This window comes from Canis aureus, chromosome 1, assembly GCF_053574225.1.
Source record: "Canis aureus isolate CA01 chromosome 1, VMU_Caureus_v.1.0, whole genome shotgun sequence".
Taxonomy (NCBI): domain Eukaryota; kingdom Metazoa; phylum Chordata; class Mammalia; order Carnivora; family Canidae; genus Canis; species Canis aureus.
The window spans coordinates 52,338,848-52,354,721 of record NC_135611.1 but is presented as its reverse complement, the minus strand read 5'-3'; the positions used below and the strand labels follow the sequence as shown (position 1 = coordinate 52,354,721).

At 34.7% G+C, this 15,874-nt stretch overlaps 1 protein-coding gene across 9 annotated transcripts in view; it reads right to left on the bottom strand.

Annotated features, from left to right (window-relative positions):
- The window catches only part of QKI (QKI, KH domain containing RNA binding), a 160,821-nt gene that overhangs the window by 114,342 nt on the left and 30,605 nt on the right, over positions 1–15,874 (bottom strand). For all 9 annotated transcript variants that reach the window (XR_013380720.1, XM_077899488.1, XM_077899435.1 and 6 more), the window contains exon 2: positions 7,523–7,665. Coding sequence is in view for 8 of the 9 variants with exons in the window: in XM_077899488.1 (XP_077755614.1) it covers positions 7,523–7,665 (143 nt within the window). In the remaining variant the exon portion in view is untranslated. The remainder of the gene's footprint in view (positions 1–7,522; positions 7,666–15,874) is intronic.

Genomic DNA, 15,874 nt, shown 5'->3' with positions numbered 1-15,874 from the left:
AACTTCCAAACTAAAACCACAAAGACAAAAGTCATGAAACTGACCTCACTAAATTATCAGTTTAAAGTTCAAAGTCAGGGATCCCTGGGGTGCTCAGCAGTTTAGCGCCTGCCTTTGACCCAGGGCGTGATCCTGGAGACTCGGGATCAAGTCCCACATCAGGCTCCCTGCATGGAGCCTGCTTCTCCCTCTGCCTCTCTCTCTCTCATGAATAAATAAATAGAATCTTTTAAAAAAATTAAGTAAAAAATAAAGTTCAAAGTCAACCGTAACAGTTTCTCTACCTAAAACTTCAAGATACGCTCAATATTATCAAATGCTACTGTTAAAAAACTCCCAACAGATTAACATATAATCTGAAACACTCTACAATTCAACTTAACAAAAAATATACCAACCGTCCTTAAAAAAAAAATCAATAATCTATCTTTATAGTTTTATGTGTAAACAATTAGATATGTAGATCTTACTTTTAATGTATTGTATTTTCACTTATAATTAAGATCATATGTAAGCAAAAATTAAGCCTTAACCTAGATAATGAAAAGGAGATTTTGTAGATTATTAAATTCTGATTTCATGTCTGTCCATTTGTTTCTATGAACAAAGGCAAAAGTAGTTTATATGAGGACTCTTGAAGACTTTTGATTAATTCTTTCAACACAATAAGGAAGCCACAAAAGTCAAAGGAGCAAAAGCCTAATAAAAGTAACTGCACTGACCCCTTTTTTCCTTATAACCCATCCCAAACAAATGCTAGCTCAACAGCCAATTTGCAGGAGACAACCTTGAGAAATAAGTAAAAAAAAAAAAAAAAAAAAAAAAAAATCAACTATTTTATACTATATACTCAACTAGAAGCTATGACTAGCCAAATTCAGGAAACATAGATTGAAAGAGAACTTAAAACTCTTACTCTACCATTAACATAGATTATTATTATTATGAGACTGCAGGAAGTGACGAGTAATTATTATAAATCTGTTTTATTAAGGTGGCCAGGCTGGGATCCTTTTTGGCAAAAATATTTGAAAATGCATTTCTCCATCTTACAAATCTTTGACAACTGTCTTCATGATAGCTTACACCCAAGACATTACCTTTCAAGGCTACAATCATTCAAAATTAAAATTCATTTTAAAAACATCAAAAACTCAGAGTTATCTTCATATTAAGTATCTGGAGAAAGTCTCAGTACAATTTTATATCACAACCCAAGTAAAGAGTTAAACAATCTAATCTAATCTGTTCATGTTTGTACTACACGACTAATACCCGTAACAGATAGACCTTGACAGTATTTGGAACTTATCTACCACTCAGGTAGATCCTATAAAAGAATTTCTGACAACTCAAAACTGAATAACTAGGCATATTTAGTGACAGAATTATTACTGACTCATTGAAACTTAACTCCTATTTACATCAGAGTTAACTTTATTCACATAGTGCTTTATAAGATCTCCATGAATTCAAACAAGTCCTTACTAACTCAACCAACCAAATTACCAGTTTGATGGCCTATGTGTAACTTTAATCTTCTTCATGCCTGTCACTTTATGCATGTATGATAAACTTACATAGTCTTAAATGATTTGATGTAATCTACTTTATCTTTCATTAAAGACTATGACTCCTTCAAAAGGAATTTTTTTTCATGTTCACGACCACAAGAGCCAGACTGAGTGCACTATCAGATGCCATATGTTTGTTATCTTTATTCTTCCAAACAATTTTATGAGGTGGGTCTTAGAATTTAACCAGCAAGGAAACATACTCTAAGAATTTAACAATCTGCTTAAAGCCAATGTGATAGTCTGGATTATTTTTCAGCAAGTAATTATTCCAGTCTCCTTCTTACTGTGGACTGAGTGACATATTGCACTTTCTTAATTTCACTGCTTCTGACATTTGGTGTAGGACAATCAGTTGTTGTGGAGGGGCTGCCCCTGTTCATTTTAACATGTTTAGCAACATCCCTGGCATTCACCTAGTAGATGCCACTAGTACCCCTACCCCTTGTAGCTTCGCCAACCCAGTATCTCTCCAGATACTACCAAATGTCTGAGAGGGGCAAAATCATCCACAATTGACAATCACTGGGCCAACAGAATGTTAGCAGATGAGAAGAGAGGCCTTACGTGTGCTTAAGCAATTTGGTTTCGCTCTGGTATTCCAGTGACCTACCATGAGAAGAGCATACTCCTAGTTGCTGCTGCTGCCCCTTTGGACTGAGCCTTGCAAGAACACAAAGATCTAAACCCACCTGCAGCTGGCCTAGGTCAAGTGAAGCTAAGCCCCATCAGCAGAATCTCAGCCACAATACAGTGAAGGCTAAAGAGCACAAAAACCAATGTTTGTTACTTTAAGCCAGTAAGTTTTAGAGTAACTTATTATGGAGTATTAAGACAGTTGTTGACAAATACACCAATATGGGAGTAAAGCCAAGATTCAAAACTAAGGCCTGTCTGGCTCAAAAACCCACTATTATTCAAGTATGTCCAAGAGTTTTCTCAACAGAATTAATATCTCAACCTCTAGGACGTGCTTGGACACAGCAGAGATGCAATAAAGTCTGCTTTATTAATAAATATAAATGCTAAATATCAATTTTGAAGAATTTTTCAGTTCATTTTCAATTCCCTTCCCATTCAAACATCATTAAGCTACTGATTAAAAAAATACTGTGAAGGACATTATACCACACTACTTCATTTCTCAAATACTAAAACTTTCTTCTCTTGTAAGTCCCAGAGCTATACACAACCAAGTCCAAAACAGTATCTCCAAATTAATACTTCCATAAAATAAGTTATGTGCAAATGCAAAGGACAAATTAAAAGTTTAGCAGTATTTGAAAAAGTGAAGCTTTCACATAGATATGTACAACAAATATTTATACCATATACAATGGTAAATGTAATGGTAAATACTACATACTATTCTAGGCAGTGAGAATACAAAGAGACATAAAATCCCCATCCTCATGGACCCTGCATTCTAGTTAACACTTATACAGTGTTATGGCATTTTTCAAGTGCTTTACGTGTATTAACTCACTTTTAACTCCTCATATACCTGTGAGAGACTATCTCCTTAGAAATGTAAGAAAATGGAGAACCATAAATGACCAGTAATTTGCCCAAAGTCACAAAATAAGTTGGTAGAGCCAGGCAGAGGTCTGGGTTGAGTCCACACTTTTGACTACTATGTCACATGCCCCTTCAAAGCTCTAATAATAATAAAAGCAGGGGCACCTGGGTGCCACAGTCAGTTGAGCTCTTGGTTTCAGCTAAGGTAGTAATCTCAGGGTTGTGAGATCCAGCCCTGCATCAGACTCCATGCTCAGTGCAAGCTGCTTCAGATCTTCTCTCCCTCTCCCCACCACGCATGCACACATATGTCTCTAAAATAAATATTAAATAATAAAAGCAGTTTTGAGTTAAATAGAATGAATTCACTCACAAAATCAAACCTACATGCAAATGGGGAAGGTGGAAGAGAAGCATATGAAATGATTTCTAAGATTCAGTAAGTGAAGAAAAGCAAGAATGCCTCTTTGTTTCACTGTGCCCATTATCTAATTAATAATTCTGAAATAAATCTTTTCCCAGACTGCCAAAATCTGACAGACCCCTATGTTTTACTTTAATAGTATTTCATTTTTTCAAAAGGTGATGACATAAATATCCTAATATAGACCACAAAACAGTTACTACTCATTTGGTATATATTAATAACCACAAAGAAAAAATCTTAAATTCTCTAACACACTTTATTAACTTCTTTCTTTTTCTTTTTTGAGAGAGAGAGCGCACGCATACACATGTACACACACTGGGGGAGTAGGGGCAGAGGGAGACAGAGAGAGAGATATCTTAAGCAGACAAGGACAGAGGCAGGGCTCAATCTCAGGACTCTGAGATCATGACTTGAGCCAAAATTAAGAGTCGGACATTTAACCAACTAACCCACCCAGATACCCTAATTAACTTAATTCTTCTAACAGAATTCTTGTATAAAATATAACTTAAATTCCTGTAACAGAGTTAAAATTAAGGTATTAAAAAAAATTATCTGGAGAACCAGGATGGTTTTAAATCCCTATCACTCCTCTTATGAATTATAACTAAATTTCTCATTTAAAAAGCTTTGTTAAAATCGATATTGTTGGGTACCAAAAGTCACCCGCAACTCATCCACCAACCTGCCTATTTGGTATGCCCACACACTGACATTTGACTTCAAACTCAACACCTCTACATCAGAACTGCGGAATCCCCACCTTCTCAATGGGCTCCTGCCTTAGTCTTTTCTAGCTCAGCAACTAGTGATTCTGTTATTCAATGGATTAAAAACTTTGAGATATTCCTGGCTTTACCTCACACTCCATAACCAATATATCAGCAAATGCTACTGGCTCTAAATTGACAGTCTATGCAAGATCCAAGAATTTCTATGTCTTCTTGTTCAAGTTCCTCTTCTGCCCCCTAAGCTGGTGTCCCTGTTGTCACCATTGCTCACAGCAGCCAGAATGAATCTATTAAAAAACAACTGAGCCCATGTCACTCCTTGGCTCAAAATATCTGAATGGCTTCCCATTTCACTCAGAACAGTATCTGATATCCCTACTGGGGCCCACAACCCCTACATGATCTTGTATCTTCCCACACCTCCCAAGATACTCATGCCTCAGTCATCGCACATGCTGTTCACTCTGCCTGGAATGTTCTCCCTTCACATAATTTTCATGTCTTCCTCCTCATCACTTCAGTCATGTCTCTGCATTCCTTCTCTCTTAAGAGCTACTATTACCAAAAATACACAGTCATCATTTACATGCTTAGCCTACCTTAGTTTTTTCCATAGCACTGACTGCACCTAAAATAAATATTCATTTGTTTATTGCCAGTTTCTGCTACCACAATGTCTGCTCCCCAAAAGCAGAAGCATTGTTTAATCCAACACTATACCTACCTCCTGGAACAATGCTTAGCAAAAGAACCACCTGTTAGCCCTGCTTATTCTGATGATAAGTAAGAGCAGTGCTCCTCAAAATTTAACATGCATCAGAATCATCTACACGCAAATGGGTTGGAAGGCAGATTGCTAGGTCTTGCCCCTAGAGCTTCTGATTCAACTGGTCTAGAGTAGGGCTTGAAACTAACTGACAAGTTAGTCCGCAGAGGGCATGGATACTACAGTCTGAGACCACATTTTGAGATCCAGTGACCTAGACAATGGTACACCGCCAAACACCTGTCAGCAACAGGAGCGGACCATAGTAATGAAGCCCAACAGGTGGGAAAAAGACAGGAATACAGTGAAAATTTACCTCCTTCTGGACCCGCACTACAAAATCTATCCCTTCTGACTTAGAGGATTATATCAAACACGTCTTTGATTTAAAAAAAAAAAAAAAAAGTGTTATTTATTTGAGAGAGGGGGAGAGAGAAAGCAAGCACACATGACTGGGGGGGAAGGGTAGAGGGAGAAGCAGGCTCTCCACGGGGCAAGGAACCCAACAAGGGGCTCAATTCCAGGACACTGGGATCAAAACCTGAGCCAAAGGCAGCTGCTTAACCAACGGAGCCACCCAGGTACCCCTCAAACATGTCTTTTAAATAATGCAATACAAATATCACCTTCCCTGAACAGGATTTTTTCCAACGGGGTCCAGGCAGATCAAGGTTATATCCTCTAACAAGATCTGATGATCTTACATAATTCTATGTTAATGGCTAGTGCTAAAACTTTATCCTTTAAAGAAGCAGATGACAAGGTTGATATCATTTAGGAGATAATGAAACACCAAACAGCAGTAGACACCAACTGGGACAACTGCCCAAATCATAATTTCTCATCTCTAGGAAATCATTCCAATCCTCAAGGGTGAGACCAAAGTAATCTCGTCTAGGTTATGTTAGAGATTACCAAAGTAATCTCGTCTAGTTAACCCCCCATCTTTAGTCATGGTAGATTGGTCCAAAACACATGTGCTCTCCTAAGAATCTGAAGTTTGAAGATAGTCTGGGAGGCGCTGAAGCCAAATTATGTTAAAAGTAAAGGTCTCAAAGACAAAGTCCAAATTCCTAGTGCTGAGGTTCTCAGAGCTGCTCTGGGCCCTCTCTTACATGAGGTTTTGTTCTCCAGCCATTTCTTTAACCCTTTTATACCACATTATCTTCCAATAAACTCTTTGCCTACATTACCCAGAATTGTTTATACGTGTGCAACCAAAAGTACTTTCAAGGTAAATGTACTAGCCTTAAAGAAAATGGTATTAGAAATGCAACTTGTGAAATGTCAACGTGTTTTTCCATTAATCCAACTTAAGGTATTTATTTTCCATCTTTAGATAAGTATACTGTCCACCAAATCAATGAACCTTAGAATATAAATATACATTTGACCTTACAATACCAACTCCTTCTTGCAGAATAGTTTTGATTTCAGAATAATTCTCTGACCTAGCAAAATACCACCCGTTTGACTTTATTTATTCAAAAGGATAAATATTTATTGGCTCCAGGGAGCCAATTATGTGCAAATATTATGCGTACTGGGAGTACATGGTAAACAACAATAACAAAAAGTTCTTAAGTACCTTGTATTCTGATGCAAAGAAATAAAAAATAATAATTTTAAAAATACCAAATAGCAAGTGCTCCTCAGAAAAAAAAGAGAGACTTAGTGTGAAACAATGAGTAACCAGATGGTTTTAGATAAAATAGTGAGGGGAGGCTTCTGAGTGACATCTGAGCTAAAAAATCTTAATCACAAAAAGAAGCCAGCCAGTATATAACTAACATAAATGTACTTAGGCTGGGAATAGACCTGACTTGTTCTAATAGTCAATGTGACTACAGTGCTACAGCATATTGAGGAAGAGGGAAAATCACTTAAGATGAGGTCAGAGAGATAGAAAGAACTATATGACATAGGGCTTTGTAACAAACACAAAGAGTTTGGAGCTAATTATAAATTAAGCGGTATAGGACAAGGAGGCTACTTGAAACATGATGTTTATGAAGAATAGGCAAGAAACAAGAATGAAAAAGACAAAATAAAAAAATTATGAACAGTGGTTATCATAAAAATTGTGGAACTGAAAGGAAGCTTAGCTGTCACATAGTTCAACTTCTCCTTTTACTGAAAGGATGACATGGCCCAGGTTGTGCCTTTTCTGAGGTCAGATTAAAGATGTGTAGAGAATTGTATTTGGTGCCCTCTGCAACATTCAGGCCAAAGCTCTTTCTATAATTCTGGCCTGATTTGAAATCTAAAACCAAGTCTTTAACATATGCATTTCCAAAAGTGACATCGCAGCAACTAAATGAAAACATAACTAAAAAAAATTTTTTTTAATTGTCCACACCAAATTAATCACACCTTTAGTCCCTCACATGCCATTCTTTTCAAAGCTGCTGACAATGCTTAAGTATTTATCACCAGATACATCCCTTCCCAAAGTAGGTGAAGCAGAAAAAAAAAATTGAATAAAACAACAAAATATACTTACATCTGGATATTCTTTTACAGGCACATAAAGTTTCTCTTGTAACTGAACAATAGGTCCCACAGCATCAGGCAATTCTGCACTCCTTTTCTCTGTACTGCCATTTAATGTGTCATTGTACATGTCTTTCCGTACTCTGCTAATTTCTGTTAAAAGTAAAAATTTTAAATGTGTTAGACAAAAAAATATTCCGCCTAGTCAAGGAAAAAAAATAAAAAGAAGGTAGGGGAGGGTTTCATTGATAAAGTGTTAAAACTCAAAGAGTAAAGAACTGTTAACCTATTCTATTATTCCCTCGATTAAGTCTATGTTTAACAGGACTATAGCCTTAATTAATTTCTACCAGAAATCAAATTTACATCAACCAAATAATATTTTTTAAAAGATTTTTTTTATTTGAGAGAATAAACACATGTAAACTGGGGGAAAGGGGGCAGGCAGAGGGAGAAGAGTCCCAGACAGCCTCTGCCCTGAGCACAGAGCCCAATGGAGTCTGATCTCACAACCCTGAGATTGACCTGAGCTGACCAAAAGTCAGACATTTCCTGACTGCGTCATCCAGGGGCCGCTATATTTTAAGTTGACTGCAGAGCCGAAGCTCTTACCCTCTATGATATATATACCTGTCATTTCACCTAATTTCTCCATGTTTAAATGAGGCCAGTCATTCCAATAAGAGCCTTAGTCAAATAAGAAGGCCTATCAGACAAAACTAATAACAAAGGCTCTTCTAAACTTCAGAACTAATCTGAATGAGATTTAAGCTGGTTTACTTCCTTGGCTATTTTAGATATCTTTGGAATATCCGAACAGATGTCCAATAGATACACGGATTTTTAAGTTCAGCAGAAGTCTGAGTCTGATATACAAATATGTTAGTCAAAGCTATAGGAACAGAAGAGATGTCTTAGGACAGAAGGAAAGACTGAATGGATCCTAGAAAGAGCAACATTAAAGGAATAAAGCAAAGAAGATCCAAATCAAGAAGAAATGAAGGTGGATAACAAAAGCAGGGAAGAGAGAGGTGTCAAAGAAGCTTAAGAATGACAGACCCAAGAGCAGGGTAATCAACAATGTCAAATACCACAGAAGTATGGTAAAGTAAAGAGCAAAAGAGAGGTACCTTGGAGTTGACCCCTAAGCCTCTGGGGATCAGAGAAGTTTCAAGGAAAAGATGGTTAACAGAGACCAAACTACATCAGGTCAATGAATGAAATATAAGAAAAGCAGAATTACCTAAAGTCAACGACCTTTTAAAAAAATTATTAGGACAGTTCCCAGGTATAAATATACTTTTAAGAAAAAATACAAGAGAGAAATCCGGTGAATCAAGACTTGCACAAAAAAATTGATTAATTTTCAAGAAATCTTTATTAAGCTTCCACAACGTGTTATGGGACAGACCTCTGCCCATTAGAACATACTATACTGTCTAATAAGGATTGTCACTAACTAAATTAGCTGAATGTCTCTGCAACGGTCTCTCCATGCTACACATTACATCCTCCTTGGAAGAGGCTTGTATCCATTAATATTTAAAAGTAAAATGCCTTTTATTTTTAAAATTTGTTTTATATGCCTTCCAAACATGGAATTTCAATCTACTGCTATTAAGGAACTATGAAATATGAATGCACACTTTAATTTTCTTAACTATGTATATAATCACTTTACTAAATAAAACTCAACACAGCAAAAAGTCATGATCAAACGTGTTCTTACCCAGATAGTCTTAAATCAGTGAAAATACTGTATTACAATACATTTTCTGCTTCAATGATGGCAATATTCATTTTACAACAAATCTTATCTCTTAAATAACAATTTGCTTGTCAAAGCTTACCAAACGTGCACCTCTGAATAGCAAGCGCAATTTTTAAGAAATCAAAAGAAGGTACCTTGGATTTAACTACATCATAAAGGCAAGACTTTATTCCTTAAGTTCTTTTTAATACTTCTAGTTTCATTATGAAATCTTGCCTAAAAATGTCCAGTATCAAACTAGTGTTTATTTTAAATTAGCATGTGACAGCAATTCTCCAATCACGTTTTCAACCATTAAGTAATAAGCTAAACATAAAAAACTGTTTACATAATTACAGCAAGTAATTAATCAAAGGACATTAGGGAAATTTAATTAAAATCATGCATATATCCTTTAGTCCAGGTAGCTATATAAAAGGACTTTCAATATTAATTTAGTACATTTAAATTTCCTCTTCAGAAACTGTCTAATTCTTGTTATGGCATTAAGAACGCTGATATAAAAATCCTAACAGTAACGTAAGGGAAAACTATAGATAAAATGTGCGTATAAATGTTAACACAAACATCCTAAATAGGCACCAGCATATCAAATAATGCACCAAGGCAGTGGAATTTATACCATGAATGCAAGAAGAGTCCAATATTTAAAAATCTATAACCACAGTAATACAAAAGACTAAAAAGGAAAACAACATGTATCCAGGTAAACAAATGTATCAAACTTAGAAAAACCAAGAGAATCAAGTAAAAGGAAATCCAGATTAGATGACTAAATTAAAAAATACATAAATATTACAATAAATGACCTTCACATCTAAATGGTTAATGATAAAATAGAAGATATATTTACCATTTAAACTACATTTCTCTAAATATTTGTGTGATTCTCTAATTAATAGCTGGAAGTTCTGTGAGATTCTGCTACCCACTATGTCCCCAGCTCCTAGGACAGTGCCTTGAACACAGTGGGCCCTCTGTTAATACTCAGTGGATTGGGCAGGTGGGTGGTCAATGAGCACATTTAAGTTAAACAAGTCATGATTTCAAGCTTTCAAAGAAGTTAGTTTCATATATGCATATAAACAAAGAGATACCCTAAAGTAGAACACTAAGAGGTATGGCTTAGAGATGGTAGTAGCACAAAGCAGGACTCTGCCAAAGGTTGTTAAGGTCAAGAGACCAGTCAAAAGGAAAAAAACTCTGACCTTTATTTTCTAATGACAGAGTGTATGTGAGGCAAAGGTATAAACAATGTAATTATAAATTCTACTTTTCTTAAGATAAAAAGTCTTCCTACCATGTTTCTTTCAATTTCAGATGTATTACTCAGTGTAATAATAGGACACAAATTAAGCAACACAATATTGATATGAATGAAAAGATGACTAAGTCCCAGTTCTCAAGGATCTTACAATCTTACCCTCCGTGGGAGTCTAAGCAGCTGAGTACTACCTTTATCAACAGCACCTTTCTAAAAGCCAGGAAATCACCAGCATTTCTTGGCATGTTATTTACAACACTCAAGTTAAAGCAAGTTCTGGGGCACCTGGCTGGATCAGCTGGTAGAGCGTGCAGCTCTTGATCTCAGGGTTTTAAATTAAGCCCTTGTTGGGTATACAGATTACTTAAAAAAAAAAAAAAAAAGTTCTGATTCCAGTTCTAACAGTAACTGTTTATGTGATTTTAGATAAGTCTCTTACTTAACCTCTCAGCACCTGTACCTTACATAATTAGAGGTTGCTTATTGAATGACTTAACTAAATCCATTGTTTTCCAACCTTAATAAGCAAGGACCCCATTTATTATTTTCTCCCCTAACCCCACATTTTAAAAAGTCTTGTCGCCAAAGCTTTTAGTACATCTGTCCTGGCAATCAGGTTTTTGTTAATGTTATCCATTAAGTTGTTCTAATAAACGTGGACAAAATATTACAGAAACATGTCATGTGTATGGGTAGTGCTAATTCCTTTATAAGTGCTGGGTTTACAGGTGTTTATGAAACACAGAAGGGCTTCATAATTAATACATTTTATACAGCTGACCCCTAAACAACACAGTTGGTATTACACAGGTCCACTTATAATAACCCAGCTAGTTTTTTCGATAAACACAGTAAGTACAGTCAAAATATTTTTCTCTTCCTTAAAATTTTATTAACATTTTTTTCTATGGATAACTTTTATTGTAAGAATACAAAATATAACACATATGGCATACAAAATATGTGTTAATCGACTGGTTTTTATTATTGGTAAGGCTTGGGGAATCAAAAGTTATACATGGACTTCCAACCATGATGGGAATCAGTGCCCCAACTTCCTGTGACGTTCAAGAGGCAACTGTATAAACTTTTGTTGTATTGAACATTGCATGATAATGCTCAAATATCTCATTTCCAAACTACCTTCATTAATCTACAACAGTGGTTCAGGACTAAAAGTTCAGAACCATTTCTTTAATCACCTAGTATGAAAACTCCCATTACACTAACACAAAAAATCCCCAGTATCAGAACAACTTGTTTTAGACATATCTGAAGCTATTCAAGTTTACAAGAATCAAAACCAGTCCTAAAATTTCTCCCAATTGCCCCCCACTCAACATTCCAAAGCTTATAACATAGATGCAATGCCTTGTTCCTAGACAGCCTTAAAAATACAACAATTTCGTAAGTATCCTCTTCTCTGAGCTATTTAATAACATGGTTTTTATACCCTCTCACTCATTTAGACCCACTCCATTTATCTATGCCCTTTAAAATGGAAAATCCTGTATCACACACTTCCTTCCCTGACAACTGATGAGAATGTAAACAGGCTGCTTACCTCCAGTCCCAAACACCCCAAGGCCACAGTGTGTCTGAGAACACCTTTTCTTCTTCAACAAGCACATCACCCAGATCAGGCTCAAATGTTGGTGGTGCTAAACCAAGCTTCCACCATTTCATACTTCCACAACTATTTGTTTAGACACCAATACAGTAGGCGATTTCAAGTTTTCCCTGGTTGTTTTCTACTAGACAAATCCCTTCAGACTGTTAATCTATTAGTTGACATCCTTTAGGGATGACTATTCTGAGTCAAGGATCTAACTAACTAAAATTTCATAGCACACACATTTCTGCAGCTTGCATACTTGATCAATGACCTGACATCTCAAGCCACAGTAGGACCTGAATCTCCCTTGGGATCCATAGTTTCATCAGGAAATAATGTGTTTGGGATTCTAAAGGTTGCACCTTCAAGTTTAGAATAAAAAGCTTCCAGCTTTTGGGAGTATTCACCTTCCAGCATTCGGGGTACTCTCATTTTCCGTATTTTCTAGAACTGATATTTGATAATGACAGTTTTTCAAATTTCAATATCCTGAAAACTACTTTTATTTAAGCATGAAAATTGTTTTAGTCATACTACTGTCTCCTTACATTTCTCTGCTTTAAAGATCTTGATTCTTCCCGTTTCCAAACTAAAAGTCAATTATCAATGAATTCTCCTCCTCAGAGGGAAAATGGTCACTGTTCTATATGATCTGTTAATGTTACATCACCTTTTTCCTTTCCCTAATTCACCTAACTCACCAAAAACAAAAAGCTTTGCTTTAATATCCTTCTTAACATTTTATAAGGTTCAGCTTACTTTTGCCTCTGGCTTCTTTATCACCACTACTCATTTAGAATACCTGAATTACTGTATGTGCATCCCACCCTCTAGTACTTTAAAATTTGCACATTCTTAAAAAAATCTGAATTACTAGATTAATATATCAACCTCTCTGTGGGAAAGTAAAATGTCAGAAATAAGAACAACATGAAGAACTATTAGAGAATAGAAAAATAAAGGCTGAGAAATCTAAATTATAAAATTAAGCAGTTATTTACCAAGAAAGACAGATAGATAATAACTATGTATAAATTCAATGCTGCAATGTCGGAAGACAAAAACTAGAATGTAACCCTATTTTACTAACTGGTTTAGAATTTTTTCAACAATCTTAAACCAAGAAAATAAAAATTAGGCAATGAAATATGAAAAATATTTACTGGCTCAGTAGTACACAAAAGCTATTAATGATATACAAATAATAAAAATAAAATGCATGAAAGATTTATTTTCAGGATTTTAACAGTACAAATTAAAAGACAACTTGTTAAAACACTGAAAACATTTCAGACAAAACTCATCTTATACCCAGTGTTGTGATAGCTAATTCCAATTGTTCAACTGGCTCACTACTCATATACATATACATTTTATCTTGACATCTATTTGCTTTTTGAGTCTTACATTTAAAATCCATCAAAAAATTATCATTAAAATACAGCTAGACCTAAAATATAGAACGAAATGAAAATGTTAGTGCATCTTAAAATTGTTTTCCATTAATTTAATCATTAAATAAAAACCATTTATAACAATATATGCGTTGATGTACACAGTAAAAATTTTGGAAGTTAAAATGACAACTTTCATCACTTCAATTGAACTTTAAATAGGCTCTATTATTCCCTCACTATCTGCTGGATACTAATCTGGCAAAGGAACATAAAAAGCAAAGGAAGATTTTATTTTAGGTCTTAATTAACAAATTACCAGTCTCCAGTTACATGAAACATACCAAATCTTAAAAGAGTAGTATTAAGAGTCTATTTATAACCAAACACCACTTTAGGTGTTGGCTGTTATGTACTTAGAGGGAACAAAGATCTCTTCTGTAAAAAGTAACCTCTAATTCAGGTTTTACTAAATACAGGAAAGTTTTAAAGCTATTTTGAGAAGAGCAAAAATAATATAACTTCACTGTACTTATTTTAAAAAACCACACCTACAAGGTACTGTACTTATTTTTAAAAGCCACACCTACAAGGTATAGAAAACACAGGTTAATAGAGACTATGCCACACTTAGTAAAATGTGTTTTGCTTACTTGAATAACCAAATAAATCAGATTTAATTTTGAGGCAACTGCTTGAAAACTGGCAAAAAATAATAATAAAATAAAATAAAATAAAATAAAATAAAATAAAATAAAATAAAATAAAATAATAAAATAAAATAAAATAAAATAAAATAAAATAAAATAAAATAAATCAAGCTATCAATTCTCTAATGGGACCTGATTTTGGGGGTAGGGTGATAAACACAACTACATGCAAAAAGAGAAAAACTACAAAATTAGATTTCACATCATGGCTCTCCTTCGAATTTGCTTTGGCAATTTAATTTAATTAACAATTGTACAAAACTGTGGATAAATTTCACATAAAAAACATGAAACAGCAAAGTTCTTATAGAAATGTCCATCCTGGTTCCATAATTGCTCTCAGTAGCAGTTTTGTATCAAGGAAGGCATTTAACAGGAGCTGCACCTCCCTGGAAAAGCTCTTTCAAATGTTACAGAAAATAATGTCTATTATATGATCCAAATTATACTAAGTACATGTATTTTTTGATAGATACATAGAAGTCAAAAAAAGGATATAACTATTAACAGTAATCATCTCTGGGAGATGGATTTACAGGGACTATTGGCTCTCACATTATTCTAAGAATTTTTTTTTTACTTTTGTAAAATAGTAAAGATATTTTCATTAGGATGTTAGAAAGCACTTTAAGTCAAAATGCTGCATATAATCTTGGATTCCCTCTGTAATAGTAAAATCAAGATTAAGTCACTGACTTCCAACTATAAAAATAAACTACAAAGACCTATTTTTTTAATATGAGCACTTCCACCATGCTAAGGCATTTTATATATGAATTATCCCGATTCTCACCATAAAGTGAAGTAGATACAATACCCACTTTAGGAAAGAAAGAAAGAAACAAAGAACAAGTGAAAGAAAGAAAGATAAGAAAAAAAAAAACAGTGCTCAGAGATTTAAGAACTGATTCAGTATCACATCAAGACCAACTAGTTTTATTTAGAGTTTCATAAAGGACTTCCTGGAATAAGCCCTTAAAACCTACTTTAAGAAACAATAATTAAAGAATGGAAAATAGGAAAATGGAACAAACCAACTTTTAGTTTATTGCTAGCCTGTGCTCCAAAAACATTCAGTCCACTGTTTACGAATGACTGCAGAAAAGACTGCAGTTCTCTCTTAATGCTAACAGAACACACACACAAAAAAAAAAAAATTGCGAACAGAACACAGCACAGTAGGTGAAATCTAGCCCTAGGTGCCTAGAAAAGTGACAATCCTGAATGAATGAATGAATGAATGAATGAATGAATGCTGGCATACAGAGAAGGCAAAACAAGCCATTACAAAGAAACAAAACAAAACACACAAAACAAAACAAAAAATAAAAAATAAAAAACAAAGAAAAGAACAGAATGGGGGAAATTTTTAAAGGGAATGAAAACCAATAACTTTTTCATTTAAATCGGATTTTGTTTGGAGGTCATTTTAAATCTAGTTAGTTGTATGTTATTATATGTCATGGGTTTTTAAGAAAAATGTTGCCTTCTAGTCATTTAGTTTTTTAAAATACACAGGGGAAACCAATCCTTATCACGATATAATACCCACTGTATTAAATTTTAAATCTGAAGGTTAAGACACCTGGTTAAGAAACACTGTTAATG